We start from the raw sequence: 15,257 nt of genomic DNA on the forward strand, positions 1-15,257 counted from the left end.
GACATAATTTAGAATTTCAAATCAACACGCCATCTTCAGAAGTATGTCTGTGAACAATCAAAACTGTTTATACCTCCCGTTGGATCGTGTGATATCTTGTTTTCCATGTTTGTTTGTTTTTTCCGGAATATCTGTCTCAGTAATTAACTCACTAGCCATTACTGGATACATGCTACTTATTTTACTTATATGGCCTTATCTGTAATGGTTCACGGATGTTTATGATACTGACACTTTCAGGTATTGCTTGCAAAATTTTCTCGCTGGATCAGAGACGTGCACAAGGGGAAGCGGTCCCCCAAATAACTCTGTGTTTACAGACTCGGTGATTTTGGTGAGTATAGTAGTGCTTATCTCTATGTATATGAGTGTATGTTGATATGGTTTAGATATGCCTGTTTAACATGTAGTGGTACTGGACTACATGCTGTGTTATACTGACATGTTTAGGTACTGGGGGGATATCTATTTTCTTATATTTAACTTTCCTATTATATTCATTTTAGCTTTATTTTAGTCTTGCATATCTATATGCTTACGCCTGACATGGTCTGATAACCTGAGGGTCGTGGGCTCGGGTCCCGTCCAAGAACATGCTCGCTCTTTTAGGCGTGGTAGTTATAATGTGCGGTAAATCCCACTATTCGTTGTATTCCAAGAGTTCGCAGTGGGTGGTGGTCTCTAGTCTGTTACTTCAAAATTAGGGATAGCTGTCGTTCACTGCAATCGTGTAGCTTTTCGCGATATTCACAAAAAAAGAAATATTCCATATGCTTCAACCTCCACTAATTATATTTAAATCGCCGTTCTTTTGCATTAAATTAAATTGAATTTTATTTAAAGGTTTACACACATACACACACACATATAGATTAAAAAACTAAAATATCTGTCACTCAGAGTGAGTAAACGAATAATTAAGCATGATAAAAAATATATTTTAGCGCTAGATTTACATGTTAATATAACACAATATATATATAATCCGGTAGGTAAACAAAAATTTTTTTGGTTCAGTCAAGAAATTACGGCGCCAGAAATATTCGTGAATCATTGTAGGTAATTAAATCAAAAATATATTAAACAAGGACAGTGGCTCGAGACCCGGCATGGCGAAGTGGGTTAAGGCGTTCGACTCGTAATCCGAGGGTCGCGGGTTCGATTCCCCGTCGTACCAAACATACTCTCCCTTTTAGTGGTGGGGCGTTATAATATGACGGTCAATCCCACTATTCGTTGGTAAAAGAGTAACCCAAATTAGGAACGGCTAGCGCAGATAGCCCTCATCTAGCTGTGCGCAAAATTAAAAAAACAGTGGTTCGAACCCCGATCATCGAACACGCTCTCTTAAGAGCTGTAGAAGCGTTATTATGTGACGGGCAATCCTACTCTACGTGGTTAAAAGAAGGGCCTAAGAGATGATTGTTAATGGCGTTAACTAGCTAGCTACCTTCTCTTTTGTTTATCACTTCTAAATAAGGTTTGTTTTGGAATTTCGCACAAAGCTACTCGAGGGCTATCTGTGCTAGCCGTCCCTAATTTAGCAGTGTAAGACTCGAGGGAAGGCAGCTAGTCATCACAACCCACCGCCAACTCTTGGGCTACTCTTTTACCAACAAATAGTGGGATTGACCGTAACATTATAACGCCCTCACGGCTGAAAGGGCGAGCATGTTTGGCGCGATGGAGATGCGAATCCGCGACCCTCAGATTACGATTCGCACGCCTTAACACGCTTGGCCAAGCGTAGCCTCTAAATAAGGAACGAACGGCTAACACAAATGGCTTTCGAGTAGCTTTGCACGAAAGTAAAACCAAACCAAAGAAACCTCGTTCCTAAGTAGAGTAGTTTTCTTAAGTTAATACAAACTTTTATTTTTTTAGTCCAATATTTCATATTCAGATATTTCGAGTTAAATCCAGTTATAAGTGAAAGCTAAATATGGTTAATAAAATTAACATCACTTTGAGCTGTTTAGTCCAATACAGCTTTTGTTAATTTCATCTCTGGGGTCTTTTCTTCCGTTCGACTTGACACAAGGTACAGGAAACCACTGGCTTTGAATTATTGAACAGCCTAACTCAACATGTTCAAATACGAGACCGCTGGTAATGAATTAACCTGTAGAAAGTGCCCTGGGGGACGAACAAAAAAACTCATCCAAAGTATCTCTTCCGCCATCGGTTACTCACATGGAATCCCCCACTGAGTCAAAAGCATGTTTTACGGACGTATAACGTTCAGGTCCCAGGTTCCATTCTCTGTGGGTGTGCAGAGAGCATATAGCCAGTATGTACCTTTGTACTAAAATAAACCATCACAGAAAACCCTTAGTCCTTCGTGGATTGTTTAATAATTTCAGATGAAGTACTACATTTTAATCCGCTATCTATTTTAGCTTCTTACTGCTCTTACGGTGTTGTTTGTTATAATATCCACTGTTGGCAACAAATATCCATATGTAAGAATTAAAAACGATATCATCGCCATCTGTAGAAATTAAGGACGTATTTTATTGTTCTTATGATGTTGTTTCTTATAATAATAATTTTTGGCAACAGATCGTTATCTGTAGAAATTAAGAATGTAACAATAATACTCTAAAGCTTATACTTAACAAAATACTTCAGTTGTAAGAAATATAAACAGAACCTATGAAACGACCGTCATTAAATACAATGACGGTCATGGTTCCTTAAACAGTTTACAGAAGTAAATCTATTTTTCTCAAATAAAGGAATTTTTCTCTAAGCCTGGTTTCTTTAATCCTCGATTAGACATTCCAAACATGAGCTTTGCCATAATGCAGTCGTAAACAGTGCAATATACCCAAGAAACACCAAACCTTACGTGGTTTCCTGGAACGTTATAAATATCTCTGTCTGTTAATAGCAGAAGAGTTTCCCAAAAGGTGTCTCTGGAAATACACGAGAAAACTCTGTATTAACCTTTAACTTTATCCTGTCAAGGCTCAAGGTCTCACTTGATTTATTGTACAAGGGACGATTATGAGGGCGTGAGGTGGAGATGGCTTGTTGACAGATCTGTGGACATTTCCTTGACCATGTCGACCTACACCTGAGACATGATTTATGTCACGAAGTGGAAGGCCACTAGAAACAAGATGACTCAGTACTAGCCTCTCAAGATTTTTATAGTTAATATTTTTATTGTTTACAATAAAATGTGTTCGTATATTCTCACTGTCGTCTTTTAGACTGTAAAATCTAGACAAAATCCTCTTTCATGCGTTATTATCTTTAGTAATGTGTTTTACGGGTTGGTATAGAGAATTTCTGACTCGAAACATGTCTGCGGAACTTATTATCTGACATGTATAACTAACACTAAAAGTGACATCTACAGTTAGGCTTAGTTCGTAACTTATAATGAGCCATAGACATTTCGCCATAACTAAAGTTTAACATAGACGACACCCAGCATCAGATTGCTTACCACCACCAGTTAGGTTTAGCTCGTATAACTATCACTGGATATTCCGCCGGTGTTTTAATTTGACATAGATACCTAACACTAGATGTCTGCTAATAAAATTTAAGGTTAGCTCGTTAATTAGCATTAGACTTATTGGCAGTTTACAACTGACATAGATACTTAACACCAGACGTCTAGCAAGCAACAGTTAGGTTTAGCTTGTTCATTACATCAAGCAATAGACTATACGACAGAGTTTACGTTTAACTTAGTAGCAAATGTAGCAACAGGTAGGTTAAGCCTTTATATTCGTTTATCAAGTACTGTTATTCAATAGAGCTTCATGGTTTTTTACGTATTTATAGTTATCGTACATACCCCTGGAAATAGCCCCTAGTGTAGATATAAGATTTTACGAAACAGCGACGTTGTAAAACTCTGAGAACACCGTTAATTATAGGAACCAAATTATATTCAGGTTCAATTCATTCCCTCTTCCCTACCACCCCAATATATGATGATTTCTCTTGCCAGGTTTAGCTACTGTTGTCGTTTCCAACCAGCATGCCTCAGTTATATTCGGCTTTCCTAAACAAACATCAAATTAAATTACTGTCGGCTTTTTGTTAAGCCGCAACTTTTTGAGACCACTGAGGGAGTTCTAGGCGAACCATGCTAGGATGACTTTGTTCTCGTCTCTTCGCCAGTAAGCCCAAAACGCATGTGACACGACACAGACAACGTGAGTCACCCACCACGTTTCTTTGTTACTTTTCACTGTCCAGCCATTTCAATTATGACGTAATACCCTTACTATTTCTCCCGCCACTGTCGAGAAAGAACGTAGAAAAGGTGGTATTTTTAGCTGATAAGCGTTACGGAGAGAGTGGCTGAATGAATATAGTGATGTTTCTAAGATAAACACAGAAATACAGTAACTAGTGTGTGAAGATCAGTGCGGGAGACACTACGAAGTTCTTACGTCATCAGTTATTATACTCTACTCGGTTACACTTGCATCGCAATGTTAACTGTCATGTGTTTCATTTGTATTGATCTATGAGTTGAAGGTTCTCACGTAACAGTTTCTGCTGAATATTGAGTTCGTTTTCGTTTTTGTAGGTTGAGTCTACATTGAGTTGATGATAGTCATATAGTAGCTTCATACTGTAGTTTAAATTGATTGTCATGTAGTAGTTTCGTACTGTGGTTTAAGTTGATTGTCGTACAGTAGTTTCGTACTGAGGATTAAGTTTATGGCTTTAACAAGTTAAAAATAACAGCTCGGTTTCTGGTTGACAGTTAATAAATTATCATGATTTCATATGCATATGGCAGTGAGTTAATCGATATGTTGCGAGTGACTAAATATTCGCGAGACTTTTAAAGGAATTGATTTGTTGTTGATACATATTTATTTATCCAGACAACTGGCTGGCGTCTACATGTCGATAGTCACGTTAAAATGTAAAAATATATCGTTGAAAGTTGATTGGTAGCGAGAATTTGTAAGCAGTGTTCATACTACTTAACTTTTAAAGTTGTGGTTCTTACACTAATTTCTAGCAACATACAACTGGACATCGACAGAGTTTTTATGTTCTGATTTTCTATATTTTTAAGAATGCTACACCTAGCTTGAAGTTCAGTAAACCTGTAGTTCTAATAACTACAGATACCAAATCTATTGGTAAATTGAACAGTAACTTTCAACAGTTGATGTAGGATCATAACATTTAGAAGTTTCAAATGTTTCCTCTATATTTTACTCTGTACGAAGATGAACACCATGTATGAAGATTGGCCTCTAAGAGAACAGAGACCCTTAAACCTGTAATTATTGTAATTTAAAGTTATTACAGGATATCTTGTTGATAGTTTTATTATTGCTTGATGCACATTTATATGTTAGGTTATACTCGTTGTTACAGTATTGAATGTCTGTTCTTGTCAAAATTCTTACTGTTATGTTACTTTATATAATGTCCTGTTCTTGTCCCTTTGCAGTTTCTCTTTGTTGTTACATTATTGAATGTCTGTTCTTGTCAAGATTCTTACTCTTGGGTTACTTTATATAATATCCTATTCTTGTCCCTTTGTAGTTTGTATTTGTTATTACATTATTGAGTGTCTGTTCTTTCCAAGGTTCTTATTGTTGAGTTATATTATATAATGTTCTGTTCTTGTCAAGGTTCTTATTGTTGTTACAGTATTGAGTGTTTGTTCTTGTCAAGGTCCTTATTGTTGTGTTACTTTATATAATGTTCTGTTCTTGTCCCTTTCTTAGGATCTCCTTGTGGTTACAGTATTGAATGTCAGTTCTTGTCAAGGTTCTTATTGTTGTGTTACTTTATATAACGTTCTGTTCATGTCCTTGTGTTAGGTTCTACTTGTTACAGTATTGAATGTCTGTTCTTGTCAAGATTCTTATTGTTGTATTACTTTCTATAATGTTCTGTTCTTGTTCCTTTGTTAGTTTTACTTCTTGTTACATTATTGAATGTATGTTCTTGTCCCTTTGTTAGGATCTCCTTGTTCTTACAGTATGGAATGTCTGTTCTTGTCAAGGTTCTTATTGTTGTGCTACTTTATGTAATTTTCTGATCTTGTCCTTATGTTAGGTTCTGCTTATTACAGTATTGAATGTCAGTTCTTGTCAAGGTTCTTATTGTTGTGTTACTTTGCATGATTTTCTGTTCGTGTCCCTTTGTTAGTTTCTAGTTCTTAGATTATTGAATGTCTGTTCTTGTCAAGGTTTTTATTGTTGTGTTATTTTATATAATATTCTTTTCTTGTCCCTTTTTTAGGTTCTACTTGATGTTACATTATTGAATGTCTGTTCTTGTCCTTTTGATACGTTCTTATTACAAGGAGGTTGGAATGTCGGATTTAACGTTGTTTTCAAACAACTGCCACTGTATTAATTTCGATAAATTAAACGTCACTGACAACCCAAGATTTTCTCATCAGGTGAACACAATATAGTCGATAGAGATATTTGTGAATAGTTAATGCATTGTCAATAATGAAATGGGATTTGAAGTAAGTCTTACCTCGAAGTCGTTTTGTATTTATTAGTTAGTGGATACTGCCCCTTCGTTATATGTCCAGGTTTGTGGTTTCTTTAATAAAGAAACTTATTCAGCTATTAGTCTGAAGAATTACAACTTTAAAAACCGGGTTTCAATAACCGTGGCGGTCACAAATCAGGTATCCCATTCTGAAGTTTTATGTTTATCTAGATACACAATTTGACTGATGCTGTGATCTATTAGACGAATAGCATGCTAGTGTTAAAACGTAATTAATAGCTTGACATCTTATGGCTTTGAGGTATTTCATCAAATATTAACACAAGAAACTAGAAAGAATGAGTAATTTTTTTTAGGAATTTACTTTCTCAATATAAATAAGTGAAAAAAACATACACACAAAACGCGCGCGTGTGTGCGTGACCGTGCGTGTATTAATTCTTTACAGTATATATATTTTCATAAAGCACAGATAACTACCGCAGTTAGGCACGGGGCTGCCTCGTGGTATGTGTAACACCCTCCTATCTATTTGTGTCCCGGGATCATTGTCATAGGCATGGGAGTGTGGAGATTTTCAGCCCGAGTGAGTTTGGTCATTTGGTGGTCAAAGCTTTGGTGTCCTAAGTTGAGTCAGGCGTGGGACTGACATATTTGTATCATTGTCCATATCGACCGACTCCGTGGAGAACGTGCTTCTGTTGCGTTGCTTCCTTTCACAGAGTGTCATCAAGTCTGATTCGATCGACGTTCTCAGATAGTTGTTGTGTATCAAATAAAAAACGTGAATTTCTCTGTCGAAAAAAAATATTTACACTTTTGTAATTATTAAATGAACATCTTATTTTAGAAGGTTATCTAACTTTTCTCACTAGATAATGATTGTGGTGACAGTTGATAAATTTGCTCTTCGTGATGACATCGAAGTTGAATTACATGAAATTCTTCTGTTGTGTTTAAATTCAATGATGTAACTTTTACTTTGATCACTCTTGAGTGTTATATCAGTAAACGTTAAATCCACAAGAGCTTTTACCAGAAAGGTTAACTATAGTCACGTGATCTATTTTCAGTACTCACGGTCCCAGTAGCTCTCCAGTTTCTCCATCTAGTCGAATCAATGACATTTCGGTTTCTCTATACGTTGGTACTCGTTATGTTTCATTGTTTATTCCTTTTGATCCAATGACGTTTCTCTTTCTTGCACTTTTTATATCATTAACCCATCTTCTTTAATCTTCGAATTAATTAAGTTTCAGTTTCTTCTATTGTCGATACCAATGACTTTTCAGTTTCTCTTATCATGGTACCAGTGACTTTTAAATTTCTATTTACGGTTTAATAGTTTCAAAGCTCATTCCGTTTAAAACTTTATTATTATTATATATTCTGGGTGTTGGTTGGGGACAGCTTATAATTGATGTATAGTTTATTCACTGGAATAGGATCACTGTAGTAAAGGAGTTAGGCTTAACGTTAGCTTCTAGACTTTTTTTATTGGTGATGGTTTTGAAAAACTAGAAGAAAATACGTAAAGGTTATAACGTTGACATGAATTGACAGTAGAAAGTGTCGTTTCCAAAACAGTGTCGGCTCGTGCTATCCAAATTCTTACTGTCACGTGCCCTGTAATTGATTTTTATTCCAAAACAAATCGTTATATCTTGTCTGTTAACATGGCCCGGCATCGCCACGTGGGTTAAGGCGTTCGACTCGTAATCTGAGGGTCGCGGGTTCGAATCCCGGTCGCACCAAACGTACTCGCCATTTCAACCGTGGTGGCGTTATATTGTGACGGTCAATCCCACTATTCGTTGGTAAAAGAGTAGCCCAAGAGTTGGCGGTGGCTGGTGATGACTAGCTGACTTCTCTTTAGTCTTACACTGCTAAATTAGGGACGGCTAGCACAGATAGCCCTTGAGTAGCTTTGTGCGAAATTCAAAATACCAAATAACAAATTGTCCGTTAACACTAAAATAATGTGGGTTTTACTACGTCAACAATCAACATACACAGGAGTGGGTTACCAAACGTTGTGTTACCGGTAGAAAGTGTTAGCTTATACAGCACAGTACGGGTCGTAAATTACCTATCATCTAGACTCCTTTGTTAGAAGCAATAAATAATTATAACAAGACGACTTTGGACGATCTGTAGTTACAATGTCACGTGCAAAGTGTCAGTGTGTACTATGGAAGACAGACGCACGATCTAGGTTTTACCGAGTTCAAGATTTGATTTCGTGATGCGAAACTTGGAGAATTACTCTTTGTGGATAAATCAGATCACGTTGACTAATTAACTGAAGGAAACACCACATCAAAAAACCACAGAACTGACGGCGAAGGTCGAAAGTATCAGGAAATAATTAAATCAGCTGCTAATATTTGTTATTAATGTTATACGTTGTTGCCTTTCACTCATTTGTAATTAAAGATAATGTTTGGTGATACGTACGTTACCGGAGATGTCACTTTACATGTTACTACAACTTTAAGATAATGTGTATAAAGAAAGAACATGGACCTTCACTTACATGTTACTACACAATCAGCTTAATGTGTGTGTGTATATTTAAATTCGGTCAGAGGTATTTACATTACTGTTAAAGTATAATAATAGCATAAGACACAAGTATTTACATTGTAGTCAAAGTTTAATGATACCGTAAGACAGAAGTATTTACATTATAGTTAAAGTATAATAATACCGTAAGACAGAAGTATTTACATTATAGTTAAAGTATAATAATACCGTAAGACAGAAGTATTTACATTATAGTTAAAGTATAATAATACCGTAAGACAGAAATAATTAATATAGCTATTTCGCTAACAGTATATATATTATTAATATTTTGTTGTCAGTGTTGCCCGTGAACGATGTGAAATTATACGGATAACGCCGGATTTAAGATGATTCCTCCAAACTAAAACGCAAGTTTTTGCACGACTCATACGTACACCTGCTTCCTGTGGCTGTGCGTTCATCCAATAACAAGCCATGAGATAAATCATGCTTCCTTTCGACGTTGCCCATTCCTTAACTTTTGTTACAAACCAATGAGATATTTAGCGGAAGTGACGTCACGCATTGTTAATTAACTAGGCGGACTTCGAGTACAGTGAGAGATGAAGGCAACGAGTTCTTACAGTGTACTGTCAGACACAGAGATGGCGTCGGAGGAGAAGTATCGCTGGATGTTGTTCGTTCTACTCACTGCTGTTTGGTGGAGCTGCGAACAAGTTACTGGTAACCAAGGTAAGAGGTAACTTTCAGTATTTTCCGTTCTTTAGCTAAGGCCTTTTGTACTGAGGCTGAACGATGTGCTGGTAGTCACTACGTGTTAGTTGTGTGAAAATACAGCTGGTGTAATATCACAGACCAGCTATCTGATGTAGTGTCACAGCTTAAATAGTGCTAATGTAGTGTCATTCAGTCATCTGATGTAAAACAAATAACTAGTTTTAGTCCTTAACTTCCAACAGTTCTAACAATTCATTATAAACGAGTGTCCGAATGTATCTTAACACCTGGGGTACCGTTTGTTAAAAAAAAAGTATGTACTATAGGACGAACATTTTTACACTGCATAAAATATAAGACGAATACTTTACACTGTATACATTATAGGACGAATATGTTACACTGTATACATTATAGGACGAATATGCTACACTGCATACACTGTACGACGAATATATTACACTGTATACATTATAGGATGAATATGTTACACTGTATACACTAAACGACAAATATATTACACTGTATACATTATAGGACGAATATGTCACGTATATACACTGCAGGGCGAATATTTTACACTTTACACTGTAGGACGAATATTTTACATTGTATACATTACAGAGTGAATATGTTACACTGTATACCTTATAGGGTGAATATTTTGCATGTATACACGAACAGCGTTTATCTGGACAATCCTGGAGCTCGTGTGTTAAACAAGTCACTCCGTTCGATGTACAATACGAACAACGTTTATCTGGACAATCCTGAAGTTTGTGCGTTACACAAGTCACTCCTTCTGTGTACAACACGAGCAACGTTTATCTGAACAATTCGGAGTTTGTGTGTTATACAAGTTACCAGTTTGGCAAAAAACGTTTTTTTTTTTTATATTCAACCTGGAATTGTTATGTTATAATAATCTATAGTCTTAACAGAAAGGGATTTTCTGACGTTACGACTGTTGACTAACAGTAGTGTCGATTTCTTTATTATCTTTCCTTCACTTCTATGCATGGCCTACAATGAGACATTATTATAACTTTCTAGTTTGACCAGTACAGTTCACTGGTTCATTGTTATTCACTTTAGCTTCTTCACGTTGGATTCCCAGTCCAAGTGGACCACGAAAACGCCTTTAGGGATGGCTACCTGGCAGCAGCTCGTATGAAATTTTGTGTAACACAACGAACTCCAGTGCTGATGAATCAAGTGGTTTTCGCATTCAGAGTTCCGATCTACACGGATACTGTGTTATATATTGCTGCGTACCGCTTGTGTTTACGGTGTTTAAGTACCTTAAACTGTTTACGGTGAATAAGTACCGTGCTCGCGTATGTTCAGGATTGTCTATATCGGTTTCCCATGTGTAATTGTATAACTGTGTGTGCTTACCAGTGTAATAACAACATTTTACAACAATGATTACGGCATGTAATGTACTTGACGCTGCTTAGTTGTAGACCTGTGCTTATTATAACAGGCAACAATGATGATTGGAATATATCAGGCATATATATTTACTGCTTCTATAAAATCTAAATTTCTTATTAGTTAACGACGTTGTCGCGAGGAGAGGCGTATGAATAAATATTTTTGGTTTAGTAGAGTGTTGTTACAAGAGACTCGTATTAATATTGTTGGTTTACCACATTGTTTCTAGAAGAGACTCGTATTAATATTGTTGGCTTAGTACATTGTTCCCAGAAGAGACTTGTATTAATATTGTTGGCTAAGTACATTGTTCTTAGAAGAGACTCGTCTTAATATTGTTGGTTTACTACATTATTCCTAGAAGAGACTCGTATTAATATTGTTGTTTTACTACATTGTTCCTAGAAGAGACTCGTATTAATATTGTTGTTTTACTACACTGTTCCTAGAAGAGACTGGTATAAATATTGTTGGTTTACTACATTGTTCCTAGGAGAGACTCGTATTAATATTGTTGGATTAGTACACTGTTCTTAGAAAGGACTCGTATTAATATTGTTGGTTTAATGCATTGTTGCTGTAAAAGACGTATGTATCAATATTGTCTTTGTTAAGGGAAAGGCGTTCAGGAATCTTAATTGCTATAGAGATTAATTAGGTTGTTGTTGAAACAAATAGCAGGAATAAATGTTATTGTATGGAGAATATACATTTCAAAAAGAACAGCAAACAGTAAATTAAAAATAGAGGACAGTGGCTAGTAGGGTAAGCGTTTATGGTCAAAAACGCAATGACAACACTCTACGTTAAAGGAACGAAGAAGATAACAGCTGAAAGCAGTACAACAGAATAGACAGTGTTAAGAATAACGTTGCTTTAAGCGAAATTTGGTTGAGGTGTTGGGTTATAAGTGTAAGGAGGACGACTTATTTAGTTGTTATCTTAATAATTGCCGTTGACAACATAATGGAAGTAATAACCACCAACCTGCTTGACCCTGGAACTCCTCAGCTTTTATCGACTAGCGCCATCTTGTGATTTTTATATTTATATTATAATTTGAAAGTTAGCAAAAAGTGTTGTTTTTTTTTTCCTGTTTTCGGATTTGGATGAAACATTTAGTAACTGTTTTTTATTTGTTGTCTCTTACTGATTAAAAATAATACTAGTGAAGTATAGTGTTCTAGCATATACAAGATTCAGACCGTTTAGAATAACAGTGAAATAGTGTTCTAGCATATACAAGATTTAGACCGTTTACAATAACAGTGAAATAGTGTTCTAGCATATACAAGATTCAGACCGTTTACAATAACAGTGAAATAGTGTTCTACCATATACAAGGTCCAGACCGTTTAGTATAACAGTGAAGTATAGTGTTTTAGCATATACAAGATGCAGACTGCCTAGAATAACTGGAAGTATAGTGTTTAAGAATATACAAGATCCAGACCATTTAGAATGGCAGTGAAGCATAGTGTTCTAGCATATACAAAACCCAGACCGTTTATAATGGCAGTGAAGTATAGTGTTCTAGCATATACAAGATCCAGACCGTTTAGAATGGCAGTGAAGTGTAGTGTTCTAGCATATACAAGATCCAGACCGTTTAGTATAACAGTGAAGTGTAGTTTTTTACCATATACAAGATCGAGACCGTTTAGTATAACAGTGAAGTATAGCGTGGAAGATCCAGATCGTTTAGAATGGCAGTGAAGTGTAGTGCTCTAGCATATACAAGATTCAGACCGTTTAGAATAACAGTGAAATAGTGTTCTAGCATATACAAGGTCCATCCGTTTAGAATAACAGTAAAGTGTACTGTTCTGATATATAGAAGATCGAGACCGTTTTGTATAACAGTGAAGTATAGTGTTCTAGCATATACAAGATGCAGACCGCTTAGAAAGACTGGAGGTATAGTGTTTAAGAATATACAAGATCCAGACCATTTAGAATGGCAGTAAAGCATAGTGTTCTAACATATACAACATCCAGACCGTTTAGAATGGCAGTGAAGTGTAGTGTTCTAGCATATACAATATCCACACCGTTTGGTATAACAGTGAAGTATAGCGTTCAAGGTCCAGACGACTTAGAATGGCAGTGAAGTGTAGTGTTCTAGCATATACAAGATTCAGACTGTTTAGTATAATAGTGAAGTATAGTGTTCTAGCTATTTTAGACGCAGACCGCTGAAAATGAGAGTGAAGTATAGCGTTCTAACATATACAAGATCCAGACAATTTAAAATGGCAGTGAAGTTTAGTGTTTTAGCATATAAAAGATGCAGACCGTTTAGAATGACTGTGAGGTTTAGTGTTCTAGCGTATACAAGATCCAGACCGTTTAGTATAACAGTGAAGTATAGTGTTCTAACATATAGAACATATGTTTTAGGTAAGTCCTGGTCGATGACGAAGATGGTATTTTCTCTGAAGTATTCTAGTGTTCGTAAGTTGACTATAACATCTTTTAAACATTGCCTTGGGTCAGTCGAAAACTAAGGGTTCTGTTAAGAATCGTGTAACTAATAATCCTCAGAACCATAAACTGTCATTTCTAGTTCAAAGTGTCTACTTACCATAAACTGTAATTTCTGGTTCATATTCATCTGCTCACCTTAAAGTGTAATTTCTGGTTCATATTTATCTATTCACCATGAACTGTGTTTATCGTTTTTACATTTTTACTGGATTTGGTTAAAGATGGTGAAATCAAGAGTTCTTTGTAAGTTACTTTCAACATCGTGTTCCATCATAGCTTGTTACCTATTAAACACCTGCTCATCACCAACCGATCCGGTCAATCATCACTCAACACAGTTTCAAAACATCGTAAGAAACAGAACTACAGGACATAAGTAGGGAACAGTTTTAGTGTAAAATATCTTCGAAAACACGTAAACTCCTAAGTTCATCTCATATGTTTTCATCACAGAACTGTCTGTAAACTACTTTACTGCTATATCGACTTGTTTACCTTCAGATAACTCTTTCTACATTTTAATTCGTGTGCGAATAGAAATAAGATCATACATTATAGATCTCTGTTCATAAATATTTGTTTTACTAGCTTTTTATCCACCCTCATTGGCACAGTGGTATGAATACCTGCGGAGTTACAACGCTAGAAATCGGGTTTCCATACCCGTGGCTTCCACAACACAGATAGTTCATTGTGTAACTTTGTGCTTAACTTCATGAAAAATTATGTATCAATTTTTAAATTCTTCTCACACTGAGTTCAAACCTTATACCTCATCCCACTCCTTAGAAGTAATCCAAGAGCAATGTGAAGGTGAATCAACCCTTGATGTCTGTTTGTTAAGGGGAACTTGTCTTTCAGCAACAGATTGATGCCTGTTTGTTAAGGGAAACTTGTCTTTCAGCAACAGATTGATGTCTGTTTGTTAAAGGGAACTTGTCTTTCAGCAACAGATTGATGCCTGTTTGTTAATGGGAACTTGTCTTTCAGCAACAGATTGATGCCTGTTTGTTAAGGGAAACTTGTCTTTCAGCAACAGATTGATGCCTGTTTGTTAAAGGGAACTTGTCTTTCAGCAACAGATTGATGCCTGTTTGTTAAAGGGAACTTGTCTTTCAGCAACAGATTGATGCCTGTTTGTTAAAGGGAACTTGTCTTTCAGCAACAGATTGATGCCTGTTTGTTAAAGGGAACTTGTCTTTCAGCAACAGACTGGTGTTTGTTTGTACGTTGATGAACATATTATATTTTCAGATAATAAAACTAGTTATGCGTTACTGACAGTAATCGTAACATGAAACAAAACACTGAGTACTTTATGTAGGTCCTTATTGAAGATTTACAAGAAAAACTAACTTCCAATTTTGAATAAATACAATTTTCTAAGTTCAAAATTTGAAAAGAAAATTAAGAAATGGAGAAAAATAAATCCAGTCGTGACTTTGTTTGCAAGAATATAAATATAATTTTTGAGATCTAACGTGGAAGTCGATGAAACCAAATTTGGGTGGTTTGGTAGGTAAGAAGGATGTCTCAGTTTTCGGTATTTAAGCTAGAACAAAAAAATGCCCTCCAATATCGGATTCGATCTGTTATTCGTAGAAGACACACTTTACTGT

The 15,257-nt window shown here is 36.0% G+C and overlaps 1 protein-coding gene across 4 annotated transcripts in view; it reads left to right on the plus strand.

Annotated features, from left to right (window-relative positions):
• Window positions 1-264: 264 nt before the first annotated feature.
• LOC143230611 (ephrin type-A receptor 4-like) overlaps window positions 265-15,257 on the plus strand; it is a 93,301-nt gene continuing 78,308 nt past the window's right edge. For 3 of the 4 annotated variants that reach the window (XM_076464459.1, XM_076464460.1, XM_076464461.1), the window contains exons 1-2: window positions 265-334; window positions 9,336-9,729. In XM_076464459.1, the coding sequence (XP_076320574.1) occupies window positions 9,600-9,729 (130 nt within the window). In that variant the 5' untranslated portion in view covers window positions 265-334; window positions 9,336-9,599. The remainder of the gene's footprint in view (window positions 335-9,335; window positions 9,730-15,257) is intronic. The other variant, XM_076464462.1, reaches the window with a different exon arrangement.

This window comes from Tachypleus tridentatus, chromosome 10, assembly GCF_004210375.1.
Source record: "Tachypleus tridentatus isolate NWPU-2018 chromosome 10, ASM421037v1, whole genome shotgun sequence".
NCBI lineage: Eukaryota > Metazoa > Arthropoda > Merostomata > Xiphosura > Limulidae > Tachypleus > Tachypleus tridentatus.